Genomic DNA, 13,083 nt, shown 5'->3' on the forward strand with positions numbered 1-13,083 from the left:
TTCCTGAAAATTAATGCAGCCATGTTCAAACCCTTCAGCAGATTCAGCTCCAAGATTCTCTTTGCTGTAGGCAGTCTATCTCCTCCCATGGATGTAAACAGGATATCCTAGATGGTAGGACTTTTTAGAAGAGTGAAGTCAATAACAATACCACATCCCCCACTTCATCACCTGCAATGTTGCATCCCAGGTTCTGACCCCAGCATGGCATCAGCCCCTGCCTGAGCGCCATTCCTACTGCTCATCTCTGAGGCCACTTCTCTGTGTTCTTTTCAGACATAATTTCAGGACAAACGTGTGCCTGGGAAGCACATGGTGATTCACCGATGTCCTCATTCCCCACTGAAACCTAGGCGGTCCTTCCGCTGAGACCTTACAAGGAGCTGAGCCAAAAGCTTAACATACTTAACATCACTTCCTGTGACTTTAACAAATTCTCTTCTAGGGGATTTGTGCAACTGTAATAAAAGTACCAGCCTCCAAGAACCTCTTCCTCTCATCTACCTTTTATGTTTTTCAACTTCTAAAGAAGTTTCAGAATAACCTTCCACCTGAACAACACTTCTCCCTAGAGACTGGTATGGATGTGGGACCTCCACTAGAGAAGGAACGTCTTCAGCATGACAAGAGTCAATTCTTCAGAACAGGCTCAACAACACCATAATAACTCAGAAAACTATAGGCTTGCCCTTGGAAGTCATCATCTATTTTGGTGGTCCACACACTTGATTGGTGATTATGTACACCGAGGGAGTGCAACACACACGGATACTTTGGAGCCTCAATCCAGGTGAGCCAAAGTAAAATCTTTTTGGATTAGGCCCATAAATCTGTATTTATTTTTTCCAATTCCCACTGGTGATCCTGGTGATCAGGCAGGTTTGGGATTTAATGTTTTAATCCAAATGAGGAAACCAAGGAGGTAACCCTAGAGAGCCAATATTGGCACCTAAACTTGTTTCTGTTGTGTGTGTGTTTTCTTGTTTGTTTGTTTTGTTTTTGCTTTGCTTTTTTTTTTTTCCTAGATGCCTCCCGCACCTATGGGGGCAATTAGATAGTCTCCAAGCATACGTGTTCACCTCTTTCTTCAGTCACACCCAATGGATCAAAAGTGCTCATAATAAAAGTAATAATCATTAATAGTAACTGCCACTTATTCACTGCCCTGTAGGTTCCGGGGTCATGAGGAGAATGTGTATACGCCCATTTTGCAGATGATAAAATTGAGGTTTAGTGGGGTGAAGTCCCCTGAATAGCAAACGTTAAAACTGGGATTTGAAATCACATTTTCCTGACTCCAAAGTCCATTTTATTTTAACCGTTCCCTACCACAATTCCAACGGAAGACGATAATGAAGGTGATCGTTTTGTAAACACCTTATAAACCTTTGTGTAAAAAGGAAAAAAAAAATAAGCTTTATAATTAAACGTGTCTTTAGAACTAGTGTGCAATTCTCAAAGTAAATTTTAAAATAACAGCATGTTAAAGGCAAAATTATTCATAATAAACGGAAGAATTATCTAAAACGTTGTTCTATTTGTTTCAGCACCATAAATGTCTTAGAAATCCACACCGAGGAAGAACACAGTGTGACCCATTGCCATTGGCACTCGGATTTTGACATTAAGTCTTGCTAGGTTTATTCACTTGTGCCTTCATTTATTGATTTATTGATTCATAGTAAGTTTACTGTTTATTAAGTGCCTACTTCCCAGGCACTGTGCCAGGTGCTGAGGACATGGGGTAAATAAAAGAGGCAAAGCTCTACTTCCATGGATTGTCTGTCTTCATGCGGGAGGTAAAAGTAAGTTGAAACTTCAGTGTCGGGCAGTTCTGAAGCGCATGGAGACAATAAAGCAGGGTAAGAAAACAGAGTGGCAGGCACATTGAGGGTAGAGTGGGATTTTTTTGTAGAATGGTTAGACAAGACCTTTCTAAAGCAGTAAATGCTGAGCAAAGATGCAAATGAAATAAGGAGTTGCCCTGTGGATATTCGGGGACTACTCCCCCAGGAAGAGAAAATAAGCATAAAAGCCCTGAGACAGCGGATTTCCACAGTTCATCCGAGGAACGTCAAGATGCCCGCCCCATCCGGGTCATTCGTTCTGGTCTCCAGTGTCTCCGCCCCACAGGCAAGACACACGGAGCTGCCACCGGGCCTCCTGTCCCTGTACAGCCGCAGGGCGAGTGTCTGACTTTAAGTAACGTAGCTCAGCTGCTCAGGTGTCAGCGTGACCCGCCGGTGGATGGGACCAGAGGCACACTCCGCCCACAGTTTGGGATAAAAATGCCAAATCCTGCTCGCCTGACCTCTCCCAATTCCGAGGACTTCAGAGCTGGGGAGAGTGATGTTCCTGGTCTTGCTCCAGGCTACAAGGGACTCAGGAGGAACAGAGGAAGGTTTTCCCACCTCTGTGTGAATGTGTCCCCAAGAGGCCCTTCTGTGCTCCTCCTCGGCTGCCTCTGGACCATCTGATTCCAGAGTTTAACGTGTTTCCTTTTTGTCGGGCTTCTGTGGCCTAGTGTTGTTTGCCTGAACTTTTCTGACTCACCGGTGCCCCCAGTGGAAGGTAGCACATTCCAGGTGTCATCCGTGCGACGGATGGAGCCTATAAGCAGGCCCAGAGACACAGACCAAACAGGATTTCCCCTCTCCTTTCCCAGAAATTGCTGCCCGCCACACTGCACTTATCTTAAAGAGACATTTCTGGAAAGTTGGCCACAAACGGAGACAAGTAGTTCTGGGTCTTAAGCACAGCTGTTTAAGCAAACAATCCTATTTTTGCCGGGCCACTCTAATGGGAATTACGGCTTCTCAGAAGTTGGAGCCTAAGTCTATGTGTAAATTAATCTCCCACCTGCAAAAGAACGAAGGCTGCTGACTTCACACAAGACAAATGAGGTTGATGTGATTTTTCGGTTGCCCCAAAGGGACAAGACTTCTTTATCACTGAAGATTTGGCTCTGTTGTTCTCACCCTTAGTCCTGTAGCAGGTAAATATTAAAAGATTCCTGTTCTTCCGCTTGTTTCTTAATATGTTCTAGTAGGTAGAAATTTGGCAGCAGCACCTGTATCCTATTGTACCACTGTCAGCAGATAGTCAGAGGATCATGTTCAGGCAAAGGGAAACTACCAGAACCCCAGGCTGGGGCTCACTGGCAGGTGTCAATGGAGGGGAACATGGGTGGCACAGTGTGTCATGGAACACTGGCCTGTAAAGTCTGGAGAAAGTAATCAATTCTACTAGTTTGTCATATACCCAAGTCATCAAAGTCAGTCCCATATAAAATTCTTTTCCTACTAAGATGAAGGCAGTGCTCCTTACTCTTTACCCTATGAAGCTGCTCTAATAATCACGGACTGGAATCTCACCGGCAAAAACCAGAAACACGTGTTGAAAACTAGAACTCTGTACCACGAGCATGGACTCTGGAGCCAGAGCGAGGTGGGGCGGAATACCTTCTTTCCTGGGCAAGCCATTTAACCTTGTGAGCCACATTTTGCCATCTGTAAAACAGCAGTAATATATTTTTTGCAGAACTGATGCTAGGAAGTTGGTGTGGAGACCCCTAGCAAATTGTCTGGCATATAGTAACCAGTCTGAAATAGCAGGTAGAAATAAGAATATGAATTAAGATAAATGTGATGGTTATATGACATGCAGATGTCTGCTGGTAGGTCAAGAAAAGCTAATGCTATTCCAATCAGGTCTCACCTTTGAGATGGTTAAACAGACACACCACACTGATCAGAAATTAAAAGCAAGAAGCACTCCCAACACACGGAAGGTCAACCCTAAAACCAAACCCAGACACCAGGCTGAGAGCACCTTGTCATCTTTCTCTGCTACCACCTCCACCTGCTTAGTACACTAAATGCCACATGCTATGATAAGGAAGATTAAGGCCACAAAACCCCCCAAATCTGTTCCCCAACCTGGAAAATGCACAGCATTTCCTGGACCTGGATGAAAAAGGGCCAGCACACGCTGAGGCTGCCAGTTCTGCAGAAAGATTGAAATTCCCACACTGGCAGCCAACAACCCAATTCTCTCACTAGGTAAGTATGAACTTGAAGCGCCTCCAGCACAAGGATAAGACACCCTGGATCTCCCTTTCTCGAAAATATGTCTGCTATCAGCCATTCCTTTTGAGGCCAAAGAAGAACCCATGAGGACTTTTCCACCCCGCGCCCAAGAACATTCCCAATGAAGCTCGGAAACCTGGCATGGGCAACCTCACAAAGTGACCTAGAGAACGCATTTGTGTTACTGCTAACCAATAAGAAACTTCTGCTCTCACTCCCCTAGGAAGATTACCCTTAAGACTAAATTTGGAGCTTATTGGTAAACCTTCAAGATAAGATTTCCATTCCAGCTCCGGGTTCTACCTCTGGTCTCCACATCCCCCAGACGCCCAGGTCTGTGAGCTCACAGAGCGTCACAAGGATCACTGCTACCCTTCACCCCACGTCAAAGCAGGTGGGAGATGTGATCCACTTCTCGTAATATCTTTCACAAGCGTTCCCCTTTCTCCTTTCCTATCTCCCTCGAGGGGCCAGGGCCAGTGATGGTCCACGCCGCTGAGCCTCCTCGCTGGACTCCCGAGTGCTGACTTCTTCATTCGGCCGCAACCATCCAGCTACTTCTCACTTCAGACGGTTTCCACCAGTCCTTCCTCTGTGCCAGCCTTTCAGATGATGGAGAATCCACCTCCGAGTGTCATCGGGACATAACTGGATGCTCTGTCTCATTCTTATTTCCCTCTGCTCCCCAGAAGCCTCTCTGCTCTAACTGGCAGATCCACCCTGATTCTGGCCTCTGGCTTCTGGGGTTTTGTGCAGGCTTCTCTTCCCCAATAGAATTTTGAAAGAGTTTTCCAAAAACATTAATTTGCCTCTCATGGCATTCCTCCTCCTGCCTTCAGGGTTATATGGGACTTTCTCTGTACCCGGGATATTTCAGGCTCTTTCAAATGCAATGTTATTTTTATAAATAAATCTGTGTTTCTAATTAAAGAAAAACCCCAAATCAAGTACACCTCTAGATAACCCTAATAACATTTAAATAATATGTACATAATGTTATTTAATCTTAACAACCCTGTAAAGTAATAACTCATATATATATTTATGCATATGTATGTCTGTGTTTGTGCGTGTGATATGTATGTGATATATGTATAATATACATATATGTATGTCTGTGTACCAGGGGCCCAGTGAAGCTATATAGCTGACCAAAGTAACTTAGGAAGAGGTCCATAAGTGCTCTGAGCATAAATGAGTGTTGACCCTACTTTTAAAGACGATTCGATCCCAAACCCTTAAGATCTAATCCAGTGCCTCAAAAGGACATTCCTTTTGAGGAACCTCATTCTCTTGGAAACTTTGTCCCTTTCTGGCATTAAGTCCCCGGAAGGAGCGGATGAATATATATGTGAAAGGGGATATTACCCTGAAAATCAAAGCTTAATCCTATCGCCTCACTTAACTAATACAGCAAGCAGAACACAGACACCTCCGTAAGGCATCTGCTGAACGTAACTCTTCTGTTGGTTTCTTTCATGGCTTTCCTGGAGAGTGGTGCTGTCTATTGCAACTCACATTCCAGTTCTGTGTGATCTAGTGCCTGGCTCTTTCCATGGCCATTTCTTTGGTGATTTTGTAAACGTACCAAAGCCAATCCATCTTCTGAATATGATGGCTTGAGTCATTAACACTTCCAAAATGACTCCAGAGGCCAAGAGCACAGAGGACCGTGTATAATAAATGGAAAACAGGTTTTTATGGTAATTTATTATCATCATGATTGTTTTTAATGAAAGCACACCTGGAAAATTTTGGAGTGACAAATCCTTAGATGTAGGAGTGGTTTCCTCCCCAAAGGCTAACCTCTCACGATGTCACCATGGGTCATAAGCCGCCAGGCCCGGAAGGACAGGAAGACGTTCCTTTTACAACTGTACAGTCACCAACTGTCCCCGAGGAAGCTGACAGCCTGAGGCCAGCAAGAACCTGGCAGAAGCCTGGAGCTAGAACTCATCCACAAATAGTCTGATTTTAAAAAGAAAAGTCTTTCAGAATACCGAACAGGGACATCTCCAGCTCTGTTCCTATCACAGGCTGCAAGAGGACTCAGGGACTGGAGTCGATGTCCTGATGCTCGTTTAAAAGCATGGGAAGTGCGGTCTGTGTGCTTCAGATCGCTTCAGGGAAGGAGGGGAGTGGGAGAGAGAGGGTCTGTAAGGATATCAAACAAAGCTAAAGCAGAAAAGAAAGAAAAGAAAGGCAAAAGAAGAAAAAAAAATGAAGGTGTGACCTTCCAATGAACATTTTGAGACCTCAATAAAATGTGATCAAATTGTCATTTCAAGCAACGGGCAAAGTTGGAGCTGGTTGCTATTCTGGAAGGCTCTAATGGATGGACACGTTTATCCTGGCCTCAGGGAAAGCCCGCTCTCTTTGGCAGCTTCTTGACTCTTGTGGACCACAAAACTGAACAGACCAAGCCACGGCACATTTGGACATGATTCAGTCATAATCCTAAAGGTTAAGAAGTTCTGCCTCCTCCAGAGTTGGTACAGACACTAAGGCAGAGGACTTTTTGCGATAGGAACATATCCTCAACTCACAAAGGGGCAGCTGTGACAGGGACATACACTCTCTTTATTTGTTCACTCATTTACTGAGAAACTGGGCTCGATGCCAGGCTACAGGGATGAAGAGGGCTCGAGAGAACTCCTGTCTCCCGGGGATGACAAATAGGAAGTAAAATAATTACAATGCATTGGGACAAATCTTATGCTCTGGGAATGTAACAAGGGCAGTGGGAACCCAGAGAAGCAGCCCCTCCCTGTCTGGGGCACCAATGGAAAGCCTTACATGGCGGGAATCCGAGTGAATGGAGACTTAGGTTGGAGTCCCCCAAACAACAAAGTGGGGTGGTGGGTGGGGCAGCGACCATGTGAAAGGAAGCAGAAGGAGAACAAGTGGGAAGATCACGCAGTGTCTGGTAAGACGCGAGCAGGTGATTGGATTTTCTCTCCAAGGCAGTTGGGAGCCCATGAAAGATTTTACGCAAGGAAATAGTGGAATCATATTGGTGCTTTTGAAAGGTTACCATGAGGAAGTAGGGAGCTGAGGAGAGAGCCATTGGGAACAGACTTTTGGGGATCTGCGGAGAGCGGTGAGGGAGGAAGTGAGGGGCTTAGCTTATGTGTTGCTAAGATCCACTGAATGTTACTAGATAGAGTAGAGAATGGAGTTCCCTTGTCATTACTCCTAGAAATCAAACCCTGCTGCACTTGGAGACTGAATTACGTGGATCGCAGGGTTTGAAAAGTTACAGCAAATGTCATTTGATCGGACTTGCTAGAAGACACTGCCAAGCGAAGAGGTTACATACCTGCTCTTTTTTGTCTTAGTAGCTCCTTCCCTGCTGGTTCATGTTCACGGAGAATCTGAAAGAATGTTTTAGGAAACTGTCAGTTAGCGTTAGAGATGCCTTTTCTCCATGGCTTTCTGCTCACATGCCCCGAAATGTCAGAGCTGAGCTGAGGGCTTCGGGTCCCAGTGAGTATCATTGTGCCCTGTGGATGGCAGTTACTCTATAATGTGCGCTGGCATTCCCGTTTTAGAGACCACTCTCTAGACCCAGGAGCCGAACCCCAGATCACCATATCTGAGTCTCTGCAAGTTCCTGCAGTTTGAGCCAGGTCAAGAAATTCAAATAATTATGGTGTTCTTAACTTGTGCTCTCTGCCTCAGACTGAGTCATTCCAGTGACCTCTTAGACAAGCACTCAGCCTGTTCCCGCCCCAATCTTTCTGCTGCATTAGGGCTGTTTAGATTGTGCATGCTTAGAAATCATTTTCTCCTCCTTTGGTGCTTTTCCTCCTGGATGGTTCTACTGCTGCTTCCTGTGGCAGGGGCTGTGAGAGCTAGTTCTAGAGTCAGACTGCCTGGGTACAAGGCTGGGTCCTAGCTATGCGACCTTCAGGAACTTCTCTCTGAGCCTCAGGTCTCTTTTCGGTAAAAGAGAATAATATTAGTGGCCCCACAGAACGCTTATGAGAATTAAATGAACTGCCACGTGACACAGTTAGTCTCTAATAAGGTTGAATTGTATCATATAGGAAAATAGTTAAGAGCAAGGATTCTGCAGACATTGAGTTCAAATCCTAGCTCTGCTATAAAATGGCTGTGTGGCCTGGGGCAAGTTATTTAACCTCTCTGTGCTTCAGCACTCATCTATAATGTAAGGATAAAAATAGTCTACCTCATCAGGTTGTCAGAAAGATCAAATGATTAACAAATGTAAAGCACTGAGAATATTCTGGTGACATAGTAAGTGCTCTTCTGGGACCAAGCATCACACTGTTCTAGGGGCACCATCCACATGGACCCCTTCGTCCACACACTGCCATTTACTTTGTCTCTGTGAAGCTCTTCTCCGGTATTATGCAGCTTCTTTGTTTAAGAACTGACTTTGACCGGCTTTGTATTAAGTTCACTGCCAATTCTGCAGCTGGTAACCAGACCTTGACCTGACCTGGGCTTCCTAGCTCATCCCTGCTAGGATGTGCTTCTCAATGCAAACTCCCTTCAAGATTCAACAGAAGAGCCAGATATCCCCTACCCTTTGGGGTGTGTCCCTTACCACGAACTCCAAAAATACTTATGAACACCACCTGAGGCTGAGCTCGTTCTACCATCTGTGATGTCTACCATTAGTTTCTAGTTATCTCTCATCATAACGTTAATAAAAATAATAATTCTCTTTTTAAGGATTTTATTTATTTATTTATTTGAGAGAGAGAGTGCACAACCAGCGGGTAGTGGCAGAGGGAGAGGGAGAAGCAGGCTCCCTGCTGAGCAGGAGCAGGGAGCCCGATGCAGGACTCGATCCCAGGACCCTGGGATCATGACCTGAGCCGAAGGCAGACACTTAACCGACTGAGCCAACCAGGCGCCCCCAAAATAATAATTCTTGAGAGATATCCAATACCTCTGTGCCAGGCACTGGTAAGTACTTGATGTGTGCTTAGGTATTTAATCCTCATGACTGTCTAAGACATAGACACTATTATTATCCACATTTCACTGATGAGAAAGCACAGTTGCAGAGAAGTTAAATGACTTGTCTAAGCTCACACAGCCTTTAAGGGCAGAACCAGGACTCAGACTCCGTTAGCCTGGCTCCAGAGTCTGCACTTATCCATACAGGCAAGGAGTGATCTCATCAGGAGATACCCCAGGAAACTGGGTCTGTCTCAGCACCCCAGTGTCTCCTATCCAGCACCCTTTCTCTTTCTCTGTTGCCTCCTCCTACCCCCTCCTTCCTTTCGATGACAGTTTTTACATCCATAAGGATCTGTAGAGGGGCCGTGTACCTGACAGTTCATAAATGTTCCTGAAGCAACGAAGAGAGGAATGATGCATGATGATTGGAATTTTAGAAGCCCAGTTGCTATTTTGTTTGCAGTGGGCTTATTTTAGCCACACTTAAATACACAGGAACCAAGAAGGAGCAAAGTCAATGCAATGCATAGGGCTGGTTCCTGTCCAGCTTCCCCTGGAGCCTGCTTTGGCTCTGTGCCTAGGCAGAAGGAAAGGGTCTTCCGCTGCATTCCTGAGTCCATCCTCCCTGGGGGCGGGGGGCAGGGAGTGGGGGAGCCACCAGGAAGGCTTCTCCATCCACTCTTCACCGCCTTTTGAACATGAGGCCATCTTTCGAGAAACGCTACTTTTTAGCTATTTTCTCCATCCTGATGGTGATTATCTGTCAGTGTCAGCGGACATCTCTGCAAAGTGCACTCCTGCAGCTCTATCACCTACTGCGCCTGTTGTCCAGTAAGGATGCACATCTTCTTGTGAGAATAACCTATTTGTTTATTTTAAGCCCTGCAACCTTGGCGGAAAATGGAGGAAAAACACTGAAAGTGATCAAGTCTCTGATGAGTTCCTTAGTGGTGGTGGTGATGATGGTGAATACCCTTGGCCCTGCCAGATTTGAGAAGGTACAAAGAGAGGGGCTGCCAGGTCATGGGGTCTGGAGTTCAACAAGGCAAATGCTAGAGTCTTACCCAGCCCCACATCCCAGCACCTCCTCTCCTTCGTAGTTGGAAAAGTCATTCACTCACTCTCAGGCTCAGTGTCTTACATTATGGAAGGTAATGTTCTGAGGCACACCAGAGGCTTGGACAGTTTCTGGCAGTGGTGTGTGTCCAGCCAGCGTGGGGCTCACCAGAGGCCATCCTTGCCCTCCTGAGTCCTCATGTGACCTCAGTTCAGGGACCTTCGTGACTCTGGCACTTGCCTTTTCTCTTAAACGTTGGGTGCTGAGGAGAACTCACAGGGGAGCATAGATCTTGCCAGATGAAGTCTGTACTTCAGACAAGAAAACAGAACCTCCAGGGGGCCTCCCTCTACTTGTCCACATAGAGGTACCCAGATGAGTAGCTGAGGACAATGGCCACCTCCGTCCAAAGGGGGTTTCCTTATGGCCGAGCCTCAGCCCGAAGACCCAAGGTCACCAATTCCAGGAAATGCGCCACCTTTTGGACCTAATGACTTTCAAATAATTGTGTATGGGGGTGGGGGGAGAGAGGACCTGAAGTGGGCATGGACAATCCATCAGGAATGAGAGGTGGCATTTTATGGGGAGAAAACATAATCCCACGGAACAGGATGACAAGCAAGGTGGTCACGGAAGGCCCCCAGAGGTTGTCAGACCTCACTCCTCCTCACCAAGGCCCTGTCACTCACTCCTTTTCTTGGAATTCCCGATTTACCCTCTTTGCCTCCGGTTAGATAATTGTCTCAGCAAAGCTCTTGGCAGGATGTCTCCTCACAAAGGCGTACTAACCCGGGTTTGTTTGTACTAGCACAGTGAAAGTGACTCCCCAAATATGAAGTTCTTGCTCTGTGCTGGTCACTGTGTGTACGTTCGTGTATGAGAACGTCTAACCCTCACGACAAACCAGTGAAGGAGATACTATTTATTCTCACAGTATGTAGAGGAGACAGGTTCAGGGAGATGAAGAAACTTGATGAAGAAATTTCCAAAGCTAACAGAGCCGGGCTTCAGACTCAGCCATGATGCTGAGGTTGAGGGTCCACAGCCTTGCGGCACTAAGTGCCATCATTGGAGCAGGAACAAGGGCAACCTGTCAGAAAGGCCACATCTAGGCCCCACCCCAGACTTCCTGAGTTGAAATCTGCATCTTAATACAGTGCGCAGATGGGTTAATGCACACACTGAAGTTTGAGAAGCTACATTACCACACTTTTAAAGCCCATCACCCCACATTTGTGCATGCATGCTCAGAGCCGCATCATTATTCAGAATAGTCTAGAAAGCAACCCAAGTGTCCATGAATGGAAAATGGATAAACAAAATGTGGGATATACGTACAATGGATCATTATTCAGACTTAAGAAAGGAAGGAAATTCTCATGCCTATTACCACATAGGTAAACTTGTAGGACATTATGCTAAGTGAAGTCAGTCACGTAAGGGCAAAACTGTACGATTCTACTCACATGAGGGACTTAAAGTAGTTGAAGTCATAGAGAGAAAGTAGAATAGTGGTTGCCAGGAGTCGGGGGAAGGGAGGAATGAAAAGTTGTTGTTCAATAGGTATTGATTTTCAGGAATTTTTTTAAAGATTTTATTGATTTATTTGTGAGAGAGAGAGATAGCGACAGGGATAGGGAGAGAGGGCGCAAGCAGGGAGGAGAAGGAGAAGCAGGCTTCCCGCTGAGCAGGGAGCCCCATGCGGGGCTCGATCCCAGGACCCTGGGATCATGATCTGAGCCGAAGGCAGACGCTAAACCAACTGAGCCACCCGGGCGCCCGTGATTTTCAGTTTTGCAGGGTGAGAAAGTTCTGCAGATGGGTTGTATGGTAATGTGGATCTATTTAAGACTACTGAGCTCTATACTTAAAAATGGTTAAGATGGTAAATTGTGTGCATGTTTACCACAAGTTTTTAAAAGCTCATTACCACATGTTGCATTTAAAACGGTAGAACGTCAGCCTTGGGAACTGAGCAGCAGCTTAGGGCAGGATAAGCTGATGAGGCAGGTTCAAGTTCATCTCTCTAATGAGGGGGTCTTCTGCCTTTGGGTTGTATGAAGATACTGTATCCCAAAGGCAGATCTAAGAGGAAAAGTGGGGCCCTTTGGGGTGGTGGTGGGAGTTTCCAGGAAGATGGAGTCTGAACTCCACCAGCAGCTTTGGGAAGCCACTGGCTTATTCCTGGACCAGCCTCTGCCCCCAGGAAGATGGAGGGACTTTGTAAGGGCCACCACAGGGAGGACCACACTGGCATAGCGGGAGGCACAGTTGCCACCATGAGTGCTAGGAAAGTCTGGAACAGAGGTACAGCTGACCCCACCGCTGAGATCATCTCATGCTCAGGCTTTCACCCCACAGACCTGAGTAACTAGAGCTCTACACTGACCCTGTGGATTCACAGGAAGTGTGTTTCTCTCCTATTTATCTGAGCAAGCTGCCGCATATGGTCACACACAAGGTGAAGCCCACACTGGAGTTTGGGAAAAGAGACACACAGTATATAGCTCCCAAGTCATGAGAGAAATAATGAAAAAGACAAAGAAAACCGAGTTCAAATGAAAGATACGAAAACAGAAAAGAAGAAGGAAGTGCATGAAGTCATAAAAGAAAGTCCTGAAAGTAAGATCAAGCATCTTATATATAACATCAAATGTGAATACATTTATGCTCCCCTAATCAAAGTCAGATTTCCTCAGGTTTGGTTTAAAAGAATAAAAAAACTTCAAGCCCATGTTGTTTATAAGAGAACCATTAACACAAAGTGCTACATTAAAGGCTAAACAAAAAACAACCAACAAAGATCAGGCAAACACAAATATAAAAATAGGATTGGAGGCGCCTGGTGGCTCAGTCCATTTAGCGTCGGACTCTTGGTCTCTGCTCAGGTCATGATCTCAGGGTCATGAGATTGAGCCCCGAGTCGGGACTGAGTGCAGTGTCTGCTTGAGATTCTCTCTCCCTCTCCCTTTGTCCCTCCCCCAGCTCACGCTCTAAATTAAT

At 45.9% G+C, this 13,083-nt stretch overlaps 1 protein-coding gene across 12 annotated transcripts in view; it reads right to left on the bottom strand.

Annotated features, from left to right (window-relative positions):
* Nucleotides 1-13,083, bottom strand: part of ADGRF5 (adhesion G protein-coupled receptor F5) — a 102,127-nt gene that overhangs the window by 40,098 nt on the left and 48,946 nt on the right. For all 12 annotated transcript variants that reach the window (XM_025890740.2, XM_073905055.1, XM_073905050.1 and 9 more), the window contains one exon: nt 7,408-7,462. In XM_025890740.2, coding sequence (XP_025746525.1) covers nt 7,408-7,462 — 55 coding nt within the window. The remainder of the gene's footprint in view (nt 1-7,407; nt 7,463-13,083) is intronic.

The sequence above is a fragment of the Callorhinus ursinus genome, unplaced genomic scaffold, assembly GCF_003265705.2.
Source record: "Callorhinus ursinus isolate GAN/ISIS: 27379988/994484 unplaced genomic scaffold, GSC_fseal_2.0 scaffold22, whole genome shotgun sequence".
NCBI classification, from domain to species: Eukaryota; Metazoa; Chordata; class Mammalia; order Carnivora; family Otariidae; genus Callorhinus; species Callorhinus ursinus.